We start from the raw sequence: 20,458 nt of genomic DNA, 5'->3' as shown, positions 1-20,458 counted from the left end.
AAGATGGTGAGGAGGGGGAGAGGAGGTGAGGTGTTACTGTTTGTAAGGGGAGTCCCCTTTCATTATAACATCAGGCAGTGAAGACCTCTCTGGTGCGCACTCTCTGGCACGTTTTGCCTGCATACCACTAGGTCCTGGTTGTGGATCACTGCTCGATTTTTTCACAACAAATATGTCCATGGAAGATTGTTTTTCCCTTCTTCGCAAGATGTCTTTGTAGTGAGGCATCACATTGTCATTGAAAAGATTAATGCAACGGCCTACTACAGCTTTCTCTGGGCGAGTCATTTCAATAAAAGTTTGCATGTCTTCCCACATCTGACACCACTTCCTCTTTTCAACATCCTCAAATATTTGTGGTCTTTGTTTCGTGATTGTTCTTATGCCTTTTGCCACGTTAGCACTCATAATGTCCTTTTTCTTGGCAAGTATAGTGCATATCATTGACGTGCATTTGTTGTACTGCCTACAAAGTTCAACAACACGTGTATCATTTGCCTCCTTCTGAATGATCTCTTTCTTTTCCTCTATTGTCATCCTCACATGCGATTTCTTGGCTTGAACCTTACCACTGGCTTTCTTGGGACCCATGGTGAGATATATAATGACACCTTTTATGGTCAAATGACCAAAAATCCAACAAAACACTGAAAATCCTAGAGAAGAATTCAGGCAGGATAATCACTAGGTGCGAGGCACTGGTAAACTGAGCGCCGATCGCCATGCCACCACGTGCTAGGTCGGCCTGTACGCGTATCAACAAACTCGGATTCCGAGGTAACCCTCGTATTCCGATTCAAATTTTCCGAGGAAATACTGCTCGTATTCTGAAAAACTCGTAAACGGAGACGCTCGTATTCCGAGGTACCACTGTAGTTCACTTAGGTCTTACTAGATGTCACTACGCTTTTAGTTTGGCCAATCAGAGAGAAGGTAACATTTTTCATCTTACAGCTGTAGCCAATCACGACGCTGCCATATCAGAGCTTATCCGTGACCACTTGCGACATATTTATGTCAAATTTTCTTATAAAATTAGTATATTTTGAAGTAAAACAATGTTTTTTTTCAATTTGTACAGTCAGCACCGACACTGTAGTATACAAATATGTTACATTTTTTGTTTACCTACATATTCCTAAGAGATAGTGTATAGCTCCCCTTCTCGCTCTCAAGACTTGAGGAGTGATGGTATCTATTTACGTATATATTTACCTAAATTTACCCAAGGGCCACAATCTATCTAATGGCCTCGACGAAGACAAAAAGCTGGGGGCTTGTTAAGTCTCGCTAATTGTCCTAATGATATTTTCTAGCTGGATTTTGGCAGGTACGGCTTCTGCGGGTAGGTGGTTCCATGGGTTATGGTCAAATGACCAAAAATCCAACAAAACACTGAAAATCCTAGAGAAGAATTGAGCACCATCTGGGTAAAAAAAACATCTTTTTTCAGTCTTACTTGGGAGGACATACTCTCCAACACTATATCTGTGACTGCCCTGTTACAGTATCAGTGACTTCATACCAGATGATATGAGGCACTTTGAGCTCTGTAATTACTTCATACACTCAGGAATATTGGAAGATATTCTTGTGCTGTACCCAGATTTTGTCAGTGGGAGCTAATAGATCAGCCTTAACACTTTGGCGTGCCCCGCGCGCCACCCCTCAACTGTGCAATTTGGGTCCCAGCGTTTCACGGGAGCGAGTGTTAATTCTGAAAAGTGTATACTCTCTTCAACTTTGTCACCTTAATTCTCGTCCTACGAGATTAAATTTGGTATCATTGTGTTCGCAATAGAATTCTCTACAGCACTAAATGCACATAAACTCCAAAAGCCTGACTAATTACCCGCAGCAAACAGAGAAATTGCGAACGAGTTACCCAGGAGCGCGCAAAACCAATCAAATGTGTTCACTCTTTTCACTCTGGTCACCTCAATTTTCGTCCTAGGTCTTTCATTTTGGTATCAATGGGTTCACAACATAATTCTCTAGAGGAACATTAGCATATAAAATAAAAAACTTGGTCACGCTCCACCCACCGACGAGTTGAAGACGGGCCACGTGTTAACCGCGAGTGAGCGCCCAGACGCCTTCCAGCTACACTCCCAATTCCTGCCCACAAATGTTTAGCATTTAGTATTTTAATATATGTAGTATTATAGTTTAGTATTTTTTGTGTAGTAGTTGTACATCACATAAGCATTGTAGATAGCCATTTGCACAAAATAGATGGTCATTTTCTTCATCCATTTGTGAGTTTTCCTTATGAAGTGATAATATTTGATCATTTGATCAAAGTGATCAACACCTTTCATGTTTGTATTGTAGTCACAGATTGCATTCGGCTTGTTGCCAGTTACCAAACAGTCCCAAAAAAATCAGAAAAAAACCTGATTTTTGGCAATTATTTTAGTGGATGACACAATGCTGCGTCATCCCCAAGATTACCGACAGTAAACGGATGACGCAATGCTGCGTCATGCCCGGACTAAAGCGTTAAGTATTTTGTTCTCTCCTGATTCCATGTATGGCTGGCCGTCCTGTGAGGTGAGGATGTTGGATGAGTTTGTAGCTGGTTATTTATCTAGACTATTTATTTATTATTATTATTTATTAATATATATACAAGGTACATTGGGATTGTGAGGCTACATAGCATAGTGATTACATTCTTGTAAAGCCACTAGTACGTGCAGCATTTCGGGCAGGTCCTTAATCTAACGTAAATCCTAGCAAAATTTATAAAAATTATAACAGGTAATGTACATGGTAAAAAAACAAAGAAAAAAAAGATGAGAGAAATTAGAAAGTATATTAAAGCACATAGGTAGCTCAGATTGATTGCATTGACAGCTTGAATGATAGTTTAACAAAAATTACAAGGCACAATACAGCATATTGCTAACACTGAAAAGAAGACAGCAATGAACACGGGACGAGACGAACGAACGTCAACAACACCTGTCGGCCCTGCCCTCCCTCCTCTTTTATCAGCTGATCCTTGAGCTCTCGGCTACCAACAAATGATGTAGCATCATCCGAAGGCAGCTAAGTACACAGTGACCCAAATGTGATTGAAGAAACCAACAAGACCAACCCGTAATTCTCTCATTTCGACCTCGCTAGTGTTGCTCCCTGGAGCTAGGAAGCTGTACCCGACGTTCACTGCTGCCTAATCAACGAGTCTTCCCTATTTGTTCCTGCCTACATTTATCCTGCTACCATGCAAAGTAAGACCGGTAAGGCCCTTAAGAAAGAGAGCTCACCAAACAAGAATAGCCCTACTAGCCAGGCTAGCAACATGATTAGTTCAGCTATCTCCCCCTCGGTGGCCGCCGTGGGGGGTACCGACTCTCCCCCCGTCAACAATAACAAACAATCTCAGCTGGGCACAGCGCCGTCTCCGACACGGGCCATGCAACTATTATGTAGCCATATGGACCAACTTAAACGAGTTGCTGCCCCTTGTTCTGACTTCAAGCGCCTTGCTGATAACCCTTGGCTCAAGTTATTAACTCAAGTACATGAAGATCAAATGAAAGTAATCAAAGAGCAGTCGGCCTTAATAATGAACCTGCAAGGCTCATTATTATCTTTGCAGAATGAAGCTGGAGACTTACTCAAGAACAATCAAGATCTATCTACCAAAGTCGTCCACCTCGAACAAGAATTAAACCTTCTCAAGAACACAGTTACTAACTTTAATCCAGATGAAACCACTAAAAAACAGGAAGAAATATTGCAACAGTTTGAGAACCATCTGAACAACCTACAACAACAACACACTGTTACCCAAGATGATACAGACCAACATAAACTACTTGAGTCTGTAATTATCTCTTCACGTGATTTTCCCCAAGAAACTGATGGAGAAGACTGTGCTGCCATCGTGATCAAGGTATTGCAGGATAAGTTAAGGTATTCAATAAAAAAAAATGACATCAAAGCAGCTTATAGTGGGTACCAAATCATCTGGTACTAATAACAGGAGAATATGTTTAAAACTAGATAGCTGCTCCCGCAAATCTGATCTTATCTCATCTGCAGTCGCTAGTAAATCCACTGTTTATGTGAATGAATGTCTGACCAGGTTCAGGCAAAATCTCTTTTTTAAACTGCGTGGTTTCTGCAAAAATTCCCCTACAATTAAACACTGTTTTGTGCGAGATGCTAAAATTATAGCTAGGAGGACCGACACTGGAAAAACCTATTCAATAACCACTGAAGCTCACCTTAATTCTTTCCTCAGTGACTGTGGGATAACTGCTGTATAGCCTGAATTCAAATTATAATCTCATTTAACTACCTTTGTGTACTCTAGCTCTGCCTTTCCTTTCAAAAGGTTTTAACTTTAGTTAAAAAGAAAAATAAAAAAAAAATAATAATATTGTCATCTTTATTATTGTCTTTTTTCTTTTTACTCCCATGTTCCATAGTACACTGGCTTTGCCTGTGTCCTCTAGTATTAACTTCATTATCCAGTGTTCCTGAGTGTATCTCTATTTAAACTACCTCAGTTTGTTTTAGTGTAACTTTAGTATTCAACTAGTGTACTTATAATAGTATAGTAAGCAAGCTTTTCATTTTATAGATTTCATAATTGCTTTTTTACTTTTTTGGTCATCTATTGTTATTAATTATTCTAGTTCATTTTTTACATTCCTAGTTCCCATTAATTGTTTTTTACTTAAAATTACCATTAAGTTTATATTACTTTAGAATTTTTATTCTACTTTTTTCTTTGTTTTCTATTTTGTAATTTGCTATTCTTGCCTTGTTTTCCTGCAACCAGCCTTTTTATGCAGACAAGTATAGACCCAGAACTAAACCTCTTATCCACTATCTATGACAATCTTCACTTCAATGATCAAAATTGCAGATATTTTACAGCACATGATGTAAACAATGTATTAACAGATAATCACAATATCTCTGTAATCAACTCGAACGTTAGATCCCTAGGTAAACACTTCGATGATGTTAGTGCCTTGATTGAAACTATTGACAACAAATTCTCTTTTATTATACTTACTGAAACGTGGTTGAAAGAGGATACTACTCAACTCTTTAACATGCCTAACTACTCGGCAATTCACAACTGTCGTCAAATTCAGAGAGGTGGTGGTACTGCTCTTTACTACCACCAAGAACTAACATGCTCAAAAATAATTAGAACTAGAGACTGCTGTGGGGAGTATATCTTCGCCAGTTTCAGAGTCAAGGGTGCCGAGTCTGTCCTGTCTGTGGGTGCAGTCTATAGAATTCCTAACACTGATGTGTCCGAATTCAATTCAAACCTTAGAAATCTAATACTAGATAACAGACTGAACAAAAACCATCTAATTATCGCAAGGGACTTTAATATTGACCTCTGCGAGCCAGAACACCCTACTGCTGTTAGCTTCCTCAACTGTATGAATTCCTGCTTCCTCATACCCTTAATCACTAGACCAACTAGAATCACTGATAGTACTGCTACGACTCTAGATCACATCTGGACCAACATAACCTCTCCGCTTACTTCAGGTATAATCACCGATAGCACTACAGACCATTACCCCACATTTCTCTTAACTAACATTATCAAACCACCTCTTGAGTCAAGGGAGTTAAGCTTTAGGCTGCACAATGAAACTGCTATAAACAATTTTATAACTGCTGCTGATAATGTCAACTGGTTAGGTAACATAGAGGACATCAACCTAGCAGTGCAATCTTTTCTTCAAACAACTCTTAGCCTTTATAACACCCACTGTCCTATGCTTACAAAACAAGTCACAAACAAAAGGCTTAACAATCCTTGGCTTACAAAGGGAATACTTAAATCCATTAACAAAAAACACGACCTTGAGAAGAAGTATAGGTTAGGAACCGTCTCCAAAGAATTCTCAAAGAATTACTCGTTATTGCTATCTAAAATAATTAGACGAGCCAAAACTAAATACTATGAAGATAAATTTACACAAATAAAGAGCAACATTAAAAAAACTTGGAGCACAATTTCACAAATATTGGGATCAAAGAAGATTTTAAATAACAAACCAACACTCCTGTCCAAAAACACTGGTCAGCTGTCAGCCTCTGATTCTGCTATTGAGTTCAATAGGTTCTTCTCTTCCATTGGGTCATCCCTTGCAAATGATATTCCATCTTCCAGTACTGATGTTAAGGACTATCTTACAGATAACTATCCACAGTCTCTGTACCTAAAGCCTATTAATTCCACTGACATCAATGAGATAATCCTTTCCCTTAATACCAAGTCTAGTGCCCTCGAGGAGATACCAACTTTAATTTACAAAAAAAAACTCCAGATCTTTAGCCCCTGCTATTGCTTTGCTCTTCAACAAGTCATTTGAACTCCAAACCTTTCCTGACATTCTAAAAAAAAGCAAGAGTAACCCCTGTCCACAAATGTGGTGATCTCACAGATGTTAACAACTACAGACCTATATCAATCCTGCCTAACTTGTCAAAAATATTTGAAAAACTAATCTACAAGCAGCTTTACTCTTTTCTAGCCAAGCACAATATACTTAGCTCTTGTCAATATGGCTTCAGACCCAAAAAAAAGCACTAACGATGCACTTATTAGTATGATTAACTTGATTCACACAGCTCTTGATAAAAAGCAGTTCCCTGTTGGGTTATTTGTGGACCTGCGTAAGGCTTTTGACACTGTCAACCACCAAAACCTTCTTCTTAAATTACATCATTATGGAGTCAGAGGACACTCCCTGCAATACCTCAAATCTTATCTTACTGACAGGCTCCAATATGTTTCTGTGAATAATACAATTTCTCCCACCCTACCCATCAACATTGGTGTTCCTCAGGGCAGCATACTTGGCCCTCTCCTCTTTCTCATCTACATTAATGACCTTCCAAATGCCTCCCAACACCTCAAACCAATTCTATTTGCTGACGACACAACCTTCATTTACTCCAGTCCTGACCCCCTTGCTCTAAATGCCACAGTAAATACTGAGTTAAAGAAAGTCCATCTTTGGCTAACTGCCAACAAACTCACCCTTAACATTGACAAAACGTTCTATATTCTGTTTGGCAATAAATCCTCTAATCAAATAAATCTCAAAATAAACAATACCCAAATTTGTAACAAATTAGATGGCAAATTCCTTGGCGTTCTCATCGACCACAAGCTGAATTTCCAGGGACACATTCTAAATATATCAAAAAAAGTTTCAAAAACTGTTGGCATTCTTTCTAAGATCAGATATTATGTACCCCGCCCTGCCCTGGTGACTCTCTATTACTCCCTCATCTTTTATTTATTTATTTATTTATATATATACAAGAAGGTACATTGGGTTTGTGAGAATACATTGGATAGTACAGTATTTACATTCTTGTAAAGCCACTAGTACGCACAGCGTTTCGGGCAGGTCCTTAATCTAGTAGATAATTTTAAGTAGGTAATTTCTATCAGAATTGATAAATGATAAAGATACATTGCAAGAGAAAAATGATATGAGAGAGCTTAGTAAGTATATTAAAGCACCTTGTTATATTAAAGCTCTGATTGATTACATTGACAGCTTGATTAGTAATTTAAAACAAGATTAATAGACACCATACAGCAGATTGACAGCACATATAAGACAGCAATGATCACAATGGTAAAGATGTTCAGATTGGGTACATAAAGATTGGGAGACTGGGTAGCAAAAGATACAGATAAACAAGATTTATAAACACCATACAGCAGATTGGCAGCACATATAAGAAGACAGCAATGATCACAATGGTAAAGATGTTCAAATTGGGAACATAAAGGTTGGGAGATTGGGTAGCAATAGATACAGTGCAATTTTAAGGCAAAAAGTGAAAAACTATGAAGATGAAATTAGGTACTTTTTAGTATTGATTTTGAATGATGTAAAAGTTGGACAGCTTTTCAATTCAGTAGGGAGCGAGTTCCAAAAACTGGGTCCCTTTATTTGCATAGAGTGTTTGCACAGAGTAAGTTTAACTCTGGGGATATCAAAGAGATATTAATTTCTGGTGTGGTGATAATGGGTCCTATTACATCTGTCCAGGAAGAGTTTCAGACAAGGATTTGCATTTAAGAACAGGGTTTTATAAATGTAGTTGACAAGAGAATTTATGGAGTGAGTTTATGTTTAGCATGTTTAGGGAGTTAAACAAGGGGGCTGTGTGTTGTCTGAAAGCAGAATTTGATATTATTCTGATAGCAGATTTTTGCTGGGTGATGATGGACTTGAGGTGGTTTGCAGTGGTTGAACCCCATGCACAGATACCATAGTTGAGATAGGAATAGATTAGTGCATAATATAGAGAGATGAGAGCAGAGTTAGGTACATAATATCTGATTTTGGAGAGTATACCAACTGTTTTAGAGACTTTCTTAGTTATGTGTTGTATGTGGGTACTGAAGTTGAGTCTCTTGTCTAGGAATATGCCAAGAAACTTTCCATCATTTTTATTGCTAATGTTTACATTGTCTATCTGAAGCTGAATTGCATTTGTAGATTTGCTTCCAAATAGGATGTAGTAGGTCTTTTCTATGTTAAGTGTTAGTTTGTTGGTTGACATCCATAAGTGGACTTTTTTTAGTTCATTATTAACAACATCATTTAGTGTATGTGGGTTGGGGTTGGAGTATATGAGGGTAGTATCATCAGCAAACAAAATAGGTTTCAGAATGTTAGAGACATTAGGCAGATCATTAATGTATATAAGAAATAGAAGAGGTCCCAAGATGCTGCCCTGTGGCACTCCAACGGTTATTGCTAGAATGGGAGAGATTATATTATTGATGGCTACACATTGGTGTCTATCACTAAGATAGGATTGGATATAGTCCAGTGCATGGCCTCGGATTCCATAATGATGGAGTTTACATAAGAGGTAATCGTGATTAACAGTATCAAAGGCCTTTCTCAGGTCAATGAAGAGTCCAATTGGAAACTCATTTTTGTCAAGGGCTGAGTAAATTATATCAAGGAGACTAATAATTGCATCGTTGGTACTCTTTTGAGAGCGGAAGCCAAACTGACAGGGGCTAAGAATGTCGAATTTTACGACATAGGAGTAGAGCTGTTTGTAGATAATTTTTTCAAATATTTTTGATAGTATGGGTAGGTTCGATATTGGTCTATAGTTGTTTATGTCTGACGGATTACCTCCTTTATGAACTGGCGTTACTCTTGCTTTTTTAAGGATATCAGGGAAGGTATGACACTCAAGGGATTTGTTGAACAGCAGAGCTATAGGTGGCGCAAGGGCATGGGAGGCGCTCTTGTATACAATGGATGGGATTTCACTGATGTTCCCAGCTTTGTTTTTTAGTGAGTGTATGATGGACACAACATCTGTCGGGCTGACTGGTGAGAGGAGAAGAGAGTTTGGATAGCTGCCAGAGAGATATGTGTTGATATGTGTCTGAGTCTGTGGGATTTTACTTGCAAGGTTAGCACCAATCGATGAAAAGAAGCTATTAAATTCATTCGCCATTTCTAAGTCAGATGACGGTGCAAGGCCATCCATAGAGAGTGTTATCTGGTTGTGGGAATGTTAATGTTGTTTAGTTCCCAGGATATTAGAGATGGTATTCCATGTGCTTTTCATGTTGCCTTTTGCTTCTTTGAATCTAGTCTCATAATATGAAAGTTTTGCTTTTCTTATGATACTGGTAAGCACTGATGAGTACCTTTTAACTACTTCCTTTGAAACTAGGCCACTCCTAAATTTCTTTTCGTATTCATGTTTTTTGTTGATTGATTTAATTATGCCACTTGTGAGCCACGGGTTATTTTTTCTTTTATCAGTTACTTGTTTGGTAAGGAGGGGACAGTGAGTGTTGTAGAGGCTTAGAGTTTTGGAGAGAAAGAGGTTAGTTGATGAGTTTATATCCTGTGAATTATTAAATTCAGATTCCCAGTTAATATTGTGAAGTGCATTAGAGAGATTGCCTAAAGCTGATTCACTATGTAGCCTGAATGAAAGTTTCATGGTTTCTGGTGGTGATGTGTCAATGTTTGCTATGAGGAAAGTAGGATAGTGGTCAGTTGTTGTCATAAATTACCCCAGATGTAAGGGGAGCAGTTATATTAGTCCATAGGTGATCCAGGGTAGTGGCAGATGTTTGAGTGACTCGGGTGGGCTTGGTGATTGTGGGGATTAGCATACAGGAGTGCATGCTGTTACGGAAATAGTCAACTTGAGGGTTGTTTTGAAGACCCAGGTCAATATTGAAATCACCTCCCAGAATGATGTGATTTTTGTTGAGATTGTTATTTATGATAAGATTCCTTACATTGTCAGAGAATAAAGCTATGTTGGTATTAGGAAATCTATAGATGGCACCGATAGTCAGGGAGGATTTAAGGGATTTACTGGAGAACTTGGCAAAGGTATATTCACAATAGTCATCTCTATCACTAATGACACTATTGCAAATGAAGGTATCTTAGTAATATATTGCTGTGCCACCACCTTTTTTATTAGGCCTGCAGTTATGAATGGCTTTATAACCAGCTAAATTGTAGAGTTGGGTATAGTCATTACTTAGCCAAGTTTCTGTTAAAATGATGAGTGATAATTTAGTACCTAGTGCTGTAAGTAGTGCATTTATATCATCAAAATGTTTACCATCCATATCTATCCATATCTCAACTATGGTATTTGTGCTTGGGGTTCTACTACCTAAAATCATTTACGTCCTCTAATTACTCAACACAAAGCTGCTATTAGGACAATATCCAACTCTAGCCCCAGACATCACTCGGTACCCCTACTCAAATCTCTGAATATGTTAGATATTAAGTCACTGCACATTCTCTCATGTGTATTATACATATATAAAACGCTGAACTGTAATGCCAATCCTGACCTCAAAAGATTCATTGAAGGTTGTAACAGAACCCATGAGCACCACACCAGAAATAAATACAGTTTTGATATTCCAAGAGTACGACTTAATCAAACTAGAAATGCTCTTCAAATCAAGGGACCCAGAATGTGGAATGACCTTCCCAACCATGTTAAAGACTGTACCTCTCTCAACCAGTTTAAGATAAAAACGAAGCACTACCTAATAAATTCCCTGTAACATACCTTACCCCTCTGTTGTCAACCCATGTCTATTTTTTTTCAAAACAACGCTGTTTGAATGTAATTGTCTGTAATAATTTGTAATTGTATTTGTGCTGCTTTTTCAGCCATGTTCCCCCCTCTTTTACCTCTATTTTTATTTGTTCTCAACACATTTTATTCTTTATACCCATTAGTATTAAGCTTTAGTCATTAATGTTTTTCCTGCCCGAAACACTTTGCGTAATAGTGGCTTTAGGCATTGTATGTACTAGCTCTATCTATTAATCCAACAAACTTTGTAAAATCTCTTGTATGTATGTACCTTACCTAAATAAACATTTATTATTTATTTATATTTATATGATCACAAAGGTAATATTGTTTGGATTTAGTACATAAAGATTAGGAGATTGGGTAACACTAGATACAGACCAAATTTAAAGCACAGTGTAGGAAACTATGAAGATGAAATTAGGTACTTTTTGGTTTTGTTTTTGAATGAGGTAAAAGTCTGACAGCTTTTCATTTCATTAGGGAGTGAGTTCCATAGACTAGGTCCCTTTATTTGCACAGAGTGTTTACACAGATTAAGTTTGACCCTGGGGATATCAAGGAGATGTTTATTTCTGGTGTGGTGATAATGGGTCCTATTACATCTGTCCAGGGAGAGTTTCAGAGAATGAACTATATGGTCCTTCATACAGAATAGGGAAGCAGCACATTGCTGTGTATGCCTAAGCATGTTAAAAAAATACATTGTTTGAGAGGAGTCTTGTAGAAACTAGTAAGAGTACTGTAGTTATAATATAATGTTTCCATGATTCAGTGCTTACCTCTCGTGAAAATTGTGAAGTTATTGTTTAGTCAGAGTTGATTTATTTTTTTGTATTGAGGCAGGTAATTTCTCCCCTGATTCCATGTATGACTAACCATCCTGTGAGATGGGAGTATTAGATGAACTTATAGCTAGTTTTTTATCTACACTGTGTAATCTTCCATATAGAATAGGGTAGCAGCACATTGCTATGTATACCTAAGCTTTTTAATACAAAAATATCAGTAATAAAGATTTTAAATTATAGTTTGTGTTATTACCAATATTACCCTTATTAAATCATGTTAACCATGGATCATTAAGATCTCATGTTGATATGTAATACAGTAGTCATATTTCTTTTGAATCATTCATTAAATTGTGCATTATGTCTCAATTTTTCACTTCTTTGGATATACTGTACTGTATAGTACAAAAAGATAGAATACAAATAACCAGTAATATTTCTTTCATTATATTTTTTATTTAACTGCATCAATATTTTTACAGCTGACAGGATTTGTTTCTCACAGGTGCATTATTTGTTAAAAAATTAGGTTTATTGCTACACACAATGGTGCTACATAGCCTTCCCAGCTTGGTGCCTTCTTTTGATAATTACTTACTGATTGTTACACAGCCAAATTGTGTAACAGGAAGAGGTCTTGGACACAAATTTGTTCCATGCTAAATGTAGAGTTATCAGCTGAGCATTCCTCAAATAAAATAGGCTGCCTCAACTTATAAGGTAAATAAAATAAGCATTCCTCAAATAAGTAGCCGACTCACCTCACTGCCTTTATGCTACATAGCCTTCCCGGCATGGTGCCTTCTTTTGATAATTACTGGTTCCACACACCCAAATTGTGTAACAGGAAGAGGTCTTGAACCCCTACTTCCCTCTCTCTTTTTTTTAATAGTCCATATAGTCATAATTATAGGTTTAAGTATTCAATGAGAAAAGTTTTTGAAGTTTTTACCCTAACCTAACATCTTTGTGCAGGATATTTTTCTTTTGTGTCTCACCCAGATTTAATTTCAAAATATAACCAAACAAAATAAATTAAATGTGTGTATGTATAGCTAAGGTACACCCTTACTGATTACTAGGTGAACAGGGACATTTGGTGATAGTAAATGCTCCCATCAGGCAGGGCTCATAACCTTCTCTCATATTTCAGGTTCACCAGTGTTTATTTACTTAATAACTACTGGTATAATATCTTGCTATTATAAAACTAATTCTCCTATCATAAAAGACATATTTACTTCAAGTTTCAAGCAGAGAATGCATATATAACTAACACGAAGGACTCCTCTTCACGAGATTCACCAACTAATAATCTTTTGTTTATATTAAAATCAATCCCAGTGTTATGTAGTAGAGAAAAATTGAGTTATATCCAGTTACGAGTGGTCGACAGTACACTTAGATGACGGACCAAAGTTACGAAGGTTTTTCTTCTTGGTATTGCTACCTGAATACCGACGTAGTCGCCAAAAGCGGTCCGTCTAATTACCACAAGCTACACAAAGCTTCAGAAAGCTTATGTTAGTAATGAATAATATGATATATTTACTCATTATAATGTTGGTGCTGAATGTACAACACGAGAAAGCATAATTTTAATCTGAAAAAGTATATTTTTATTAAGAAATTAGACGAAAATACAAGAGCTGGTGACGCCAAATAAAGTCGACGATCCAAGTGTCGGTTAGGTTAGGTTAGGTTAGGTTTAGTTTGGTTAAGTTAGGTTAGGTTAGGTTAGGTTAGTTTAGGTTAGATCAGCCTAAGCTAACATATCATATTTATTAAAAATAAAATAAAATAAAATGTTTATTTAGGTAAGGTACATACATACAATAAATTTTTACAGAGATTGGTTGACTTATAGGTAGAGCTAGTACAATGCCTAAAGCCACTATTACGCAAAGCGTTTCGGGCATTAGGTATAGCTTCGTTTTTATCTTAAACTGGTTGAGAGAGGTACAGTCTTTAACATGGTTGGGAAGGTCATTCCACATTCTGGGTCCCTTGATTTGTAGAGCATTTCTAGTTTGATTAAGTCGTACTCTAGGAATATCAAAACTGTATTTATTTCTGGTGTAGTGCTCATGGGTTCTGTTACAACCTTCTAGTATTCATTACTAACGTATTGCCAGGAAGCTTTCTGAAGCTTGTGTAGCTTGTGGTAATTAATAATAATAATAATAATAATTTTTATTTAGGTAAGGTACATACATAAAGAGATTTTACAAAGTTTGTTGGCTTTTAGACGGACCCGCCACGAAGGCGCTAAGAAGAAAAACATTGGTAGCTAAGAAGAAAAACATTGGTAGCTAAGAAGAAAAACATTGGTAGCTAAGAAGAAAAACATTGGTAGCTAAGAAGAAAACCATTGGTAAGTACCTTGGTGAATGTGGCCCAAGGTGGTCAGGTGGAGCCAGTGACTCCTTTCTTCAACAGTTTTGTCTCTTCCTCGTGGTATATCCTCAATGTCTTCAGTGGTGTGCCCTCACCACACACTTACACTGCCACAACTGTCTTGTGAGTATTGTGGGAGGGACAATTTGGCGGGTATTTTGGACACAGGAGACCGTCTTTAAGATAGGCGAGGAGCGTCAGTGTTATCTCACGGGTCGTGTACACGTCCAATAGTGGAACCTTTGTTGTGATGACGTCACTCGCTCGCTTCCCCGCCACCTTCCTTCTTCCATTTTCTTTGGTTACTGATCTTTGCCCACACTTATGTCTAATGTTGTGTTTTATTTAGTTATTATTTACCGGTATGTATTTATTTATATTTATTTATTTATATTGAAGAAGGTAGAGTGGGTTGTGAAAGCACAACATTGGTGATTGAGTGTTACATCACTCAACGACAGGGAATCTACATCAACGAGTGCTTGACTAGAAAAAGACAGCAACTCCTCTACCGCCTACGTCAAATCCGTCATCAAAACCCAGATGTGATTCCTCAGTGCTTCGTTAGAGATGGCTTGATTAAAGTGAGAAAGACTTCAGTAGGTAAAATGTTTACAATTGCTAATGAGGATAACCTCAACACTTTCTTCACCCAATGTGGTTTGTCTCACCTTATTATCACTCTCAATGAGTCAACATAATTAACCCCCTTGTCACCTAGTGCGGGCTACGTATCCTAAGTCTCTTTGTTTCACTTTTTAAATTAATTTTTAATTTACTTTTTACTAGTCATTTATTGGACTTAGTTGACTGAGTGCTTTAATATTTCTTTAGGTCTTATTAATTATACGTTCATAACTAAACTACTTATTGTTAATAATCTTTAGCTTAAATTTGTCTATGTTTATTATTCAACTTTTTTCTTTGATTTCATTTATTACCTAGGTTGCCTAGCCTCGCCATACTCCCTTACTCCATTGTACCCCTGGTTTTGCCTGTGTCTCAAAATGCAAATTATTACTTACAGTGTACCTGAGAGTACTTGTAAGCCCCTTGTAAGCTACCTCATTTTTTTCTTTTTTTGTTCATTTTGTGTTTGTTTTGTATAGTCTTGTTTATATATTTTTCCCCCTTTTATATCAAAATTCTATTTTGTAATTGCCATTCTTGCCTTGTTTTCCTTCAACCAGCCTTTTTATGCAGACAAGTATAGACCCAGAACTAAACCTCTTATCTACTATCTATGACAATCATCACTTTAATGATCAAAATTGCAGATATTTTACAGCACATGATGTAAACAATGTATTAACACATAATCACAATGTCTCTGTAATCAACTTGAACGTTAGATCCCTAGGTAAACACTTCGATGATGTTAGTGCCTTGATTAAAACTATTGACAACAAATTCTCTTTTATTATACTTACTGAAACGTGGTTGAAAGAGGATACTACTCAACTCTTTAACATGCCTAACTACTCAGCAATTCACAACTGTCGTCAAATTCAGAGAGGTGGTGGTACTGCTCTTTACTACCACCAAGAACTAACACGCTTAAAAGTAATCTATATCTGCCATCAACCGGGACAGTTGCAAAACAAACTCCTATTCTGGTTAACAACGAAAATCGACAAACGAGTGGACAGAACTCCCAAAGAAAAACAAACAAACATGACGTCACACGAGCCGCGGCGCATATCTGCGCAGCTCCCTCCTCCCTGGGGAGGGGGAGCCCCAGACCCCCGCGCCGTCGATCCGCGCCCCATTTCTGAGGCTGGATATCAAAATCGCGAAAAAAAAGCCGACCAGAGGGCGGGAGGGTGTCAGGAAGCCTCCGGGACTCACCCAGAAAATGGCGTTTCATTACATTCAATGCTGGTTTTCTGGGGGGAGCCCCTACGGCTCCCCAGAGCTACTTCACCAAAGACTACCTAAGAAAACAAGGGGACATACCCGGGAGGCGGTCGGTGCTCCACTCCTCAACATGAAGTCGAGACAACAGGCTGTATCCGCTGACCTAAAGCAACACAGGCCCGACTGGGACCAGCAACGTTCACATGGGGGTGCACAGCTAGGACTGTCCGGCTGCCAAAAACCCCGTGCCCGAATGTCAGCCCAAGACCTATCACCGAAGATGGCAGCTAGAGCAACAAACTTACGAACGTCATGGGCACGGGGATAGACCGCAGGCTGGCTAGATTTAATAACTCCGTGGACTACCTGAGACCCGAACCCGCAAACAGGGAAGAAGGGAAACAGGATCAACATAAAGCGCGTCCCCGGACACAGAAGCCGTGGCGTGCAGATAACGGCGGAGGGCCGCAACCGGATACAACACAAGGTGAACCCCCGGCCCAACAACCCAAGGACCCCTCCAGAAAGCAGCAGTCACATTCTTCACCAGAAAAAAGGGAGATGGCTGCAGACGAAGAAACCTATGACCACGACCAGAGGAGCAAAAACCACTGCGCCTGAGAAGAGCATGAAGCTCCGCCACACGACCCCAAGAGGCCAATGCCAACAGAAAAAGAGCCTTAGCAAAGCAATCCTGAACCGAAGGAGCCACAACAAACCGAGGAGAAGAAGACAGGAGTGCTGTCTCTGTCCAAAGACCAGGACAGCACAGGCAGTGCATAAGCTGGCCGGAGGTGAAACAACGCATGAGACAGCCTGCAAAACGGTGCAGAAGGAACATCAATACCGAAAGCTAGCAGTAGTAGCTCCGCCAGCGCTGCATGATATGAGGCGACAGTATTAGGCAGCAGATGACGGGCCTGGAACAACCAAGAGAGAAAGGACAACACCCAAATCAAAAGCGATGAACAACGATGAAGGGCCAAAAGAACCGGAAGGAACACCAGGAAACTTCATACTGCCGCCGAGAGGAACCTGCAGGTGAGAAACCAACAATGAAGTCATCTGCTCACCATAGGGATGGTGAGAAACATGAATAAAAATCACCAAACGCGAAGACTTGTGGAGAAGAGCAAACCAGAATCATACCGGACCGGCCCGATCTCCAGAAGAGGCGGAGCCACAGAAAAAACCTCCGGGTTCGGACACTGTGGAAGCAGCCCCCAGAAACCACGGCTGGGCTGGCCACCACGGGGCCAAGAGGACCATGCGACCTTGGGAAGCCTTCAAACAAGCCAAGACCAGGAATAACAGCTGAACCGGGGAAAGAGGTACAGGAATCCCCACCTTGACCAGACCCGCCGAAACGCGTCGAACCCGACAGCCTTGCAGTTGGGGAAGGGTGCCACGAAAAACAGAAGATTCCTCGACCAAGCTGACGCGAAGAGGTCCACCTACGGGCGCCCGAACATCCGACAGAGCCAAAGGAAGGAGTCGGCGTCGACCGACCATGCCTTGGACACGACGGAAGGACGGACCCCACCGCCCTTGGCCGGCCTGGTGAGCACTGATCATAAAGCCGGAGCCTAGTGACGATGCATCCGGGAACACAACGAGCGAGGGCTCGGGCAGGCGCCAAGGCACTGAACCCCGAAAACCCGTAGATGAAGCCGGAGACGCAGCAGCCGATGCAAAGCCTCTGGGGGTCGAACCCAGTGATCGCGAGAGAGGTGGAAGGGACGTTCCTGAAGGAACCAGAACAGCCGACGAAGCCAAACCCAACCCAGTGGGTAGAACAACATCGCAAAGCTCAGGCTCCTGCACAAACCCACGAGCAACCGCTGGGTGACCTAGGAGCCCCCCAGAAACAGACACAGGCAAGACCGCAGCTGAAGGAGAGACTCCGGAGGAAGAGACAAGGAAGCGGTCCGAGAGTCCCACACAAGACCCAGCCAGGACCGAACCTGGGAGCGAACCAACGGGACTTCCACCAGTTCACCAGGAACCCGAACCCGGCGAGCTGGGAAAACACCAATCCCTGGCGAGCAGACACGCAGACCAACCGGGAACCCAAACCAGCCAGTCGTCGAAGTAAGCCAACGTCCGAACATGTAACAGCCGCAAACGGGCCACCACGACCTGGGTAAGGCGTGTGAACAAGTGAGGTGCCATATACATCCCGAAGAGGAGACAACGAAAGGGGTAGCACTGACGCCCCACAACAAAACCATAGCAATGCCTCCCGCAGGACCGGCGCAAAGAGCTTCAACATGGGAGACGACGCCCGAGCAGCAGAAACCAAGGTGCCAGACACAGGAATGTCCCCAAGCACCTCTACATCCTCCTCAAGCCAATCCGAAGACAGCTCCAGGAGGGAAAAGAAACGCAGGACCGAAACCAAAAAGCCATGAGCACGCAAATCCACCACCCCAAGAGCAGCCGACAGGGAAGGAACCCGCACAAAGAGCCGCCTCGCACCAAAATCCCGCAGAAGAGCAGGAGCAAAAAGACACTCAATAAGATGCACAAAATTTCCCCCAGGAAAACCCGGACCACCATCAACGTCTCGTGCCACTCAAATGTGTGGGCTCGACAGAACGAGTCCCAAGCATCCAGCGAAAACAAGGAGCAGTCTGCAAGCCAAGGACGAACCCGGAACCTCACAACGCACCTGGTAAGGACACGACGATCCAAACCCGAACGCAGAAGGAACCATTTCATAGGCAAACTCCGGGTCACGCAGGAGGTAAGCCGCAAAGGCTGACTGCACCGCAGGCGAAGAGATGCGGGTAGCCAAAAACCTCCGGAAGATGGAACCGAAGAAACCACAGGGACACAGAACCGAACCCGGGGAGGAGCAGAACCACAAGTCCAAATCGTACGCTGAGGGGGGGAAAAAAAACCCCACTCCTTGCAACAGTAAGCCCCACTCAGAAGGATGGAAATCCAGGCGAGGTCCAAAGGAGCCCAAGGCCCCCAAGGCCGCTCCTCCCCAACCCCAGGAGCCTCTACACCAGGCCCCAGGGCCGAGTCGACCTCCAAAGCCCTGGTCTCAAGAAAAAGCCGGGGCAGCCGAGACAGCTGGAAGAGAAGGGGCCCACTGGTCAGACCCCGGAGCATCGGCCGGAGGAACAGACTCTAATGCCTCCGCAGCTACCCCCGAAACTGCCCAAGCCTCAGAAACCTCTAACCCCGCCCCGACCCCGAAGCCTGCAGATGCGTAGGGGTCGGAAGCAGGAGGGGGAAAAACAAGGGGGGAGTGGAAGGAACCAAGGCTGAAGCGACCAAAACCCCAAGTGTAGGTCCCTACACAAAGCGGGGCAGCCTCGGGGCGTCCGGGGAAGCGACGCCCCGAGGCTGCATTGCAACAACTTACCCTGCAACGTGCGAGCTGCCTGCACCCAAGAGAATTTGTCAGCAGACTGGGTGAATTGAGTCACGAACAAACAACAAAGCTCGCAGGACTCGAGGTCGAATGTGTCACTGACCCATCAGGCAGCATGACGGAGGCAAAAACAAGGAGAGTCACCCTGAGACAAAGGGACAGAGCAACCCTCAACTCGCACAAAGCGAGAGGGGACGCAAGGGTCTCCACTATCGGACCCGAGAGCCCCTGTGGGGTTTCCCAGGGCCCCTAGACTGGGTCTGCTAAGGGTTATCCCAGGCAGGGCACTGCTAACTGGCTCCCCAAACTACTAAGCAAACTGCTAAAGCTGAACCCACGGGACGTGTCCACCCGTGAGGGCGAAGCAGGGGGTGCCACCACACAAACTACCCTAATATAAGGGGGGGGGGAACACAAGGCAGACCCACCTACCTGGCAAAAACAAACATAAAAGAAAAACCACACAAGTGGACAGCGTACCCAGAGGGAACAGAGCCGGCCGCTGTTATAGGTTGAAAACCTATAACAGGTTTATATATAGGCATATATAGGCTGAAAACTAGCTACACAGTACCCTGCACCCCACCAGTGCTATAACTACCACTTACCCCAAGGTAAACAAGGGAGGAAAACCCCCAAACACTCAGGGTGGCCAAACGCCAAGCAGCGAAAAGCCAACAGAGGTAGACCCAAGGTGACTTGTGGAAGGCAACTCCAAGCCCCAAGGGCGGTACTTACAGGGCACTCAGGGAAAGTGACCCTAAGCACATGCAGCCCGAGTACCTGACAATACTACTCCCAGCTCACATGACCACCTTAAGAGCAGAACTGAAAATAAGTCACAGCACCGAGACAAGACTGGAGCTGGAGCCACACGACCATTCACTATCCC

General features: G+C 41.5%; 1 protein-coding gene across 3 annotated transcripts in view; it reads right to left on the bottom strand.

Moving 5' to 3' along the window:
* The window catches only part of LOC138364616 (uncharacterized), a 155,363-nt gene extending 134,905 nt beyond the window's left edge, over positions 1-20,458 (bottom strand). The window contains exon 1 of one of the 3 annotated variants that reach the window (XM_069324562.1): positions 20,415-20,458. In XM_069324562.1, the coding sequence (XP_069180663.1) occupies positions 20,415-20,448 (34 nt within the window). In that variant the 5' untranslated portion in view covers positions 20,449-20,458. Of the gene's footprint in view, positions 1-14,309; positions 14,652-20,414 lie in introns of those variants that run through there. The other 2 variants (XM_069324564.1, XM_069324563.1) reach the window with 2 other exon arrangements.

This window comes from Procambarus clarkii, chromosome 14 (assembly GCF_040958095.1).
Source record: "Procambarus clarkii isolate CNS0578487 chromosome 14, FALCON_Pclarkii_2.0, whole genome shotgun sequence".
Taxonomy (NCBI): Eukaryota; Metazoa; Arthropoda; class Malacostraca; order Decapoda; family Cambaridae; genus Procambarus; species Procambarus clarkii.
This window is presented reverse-complemented; position numbering and strand designations above follow the sequence as displayed.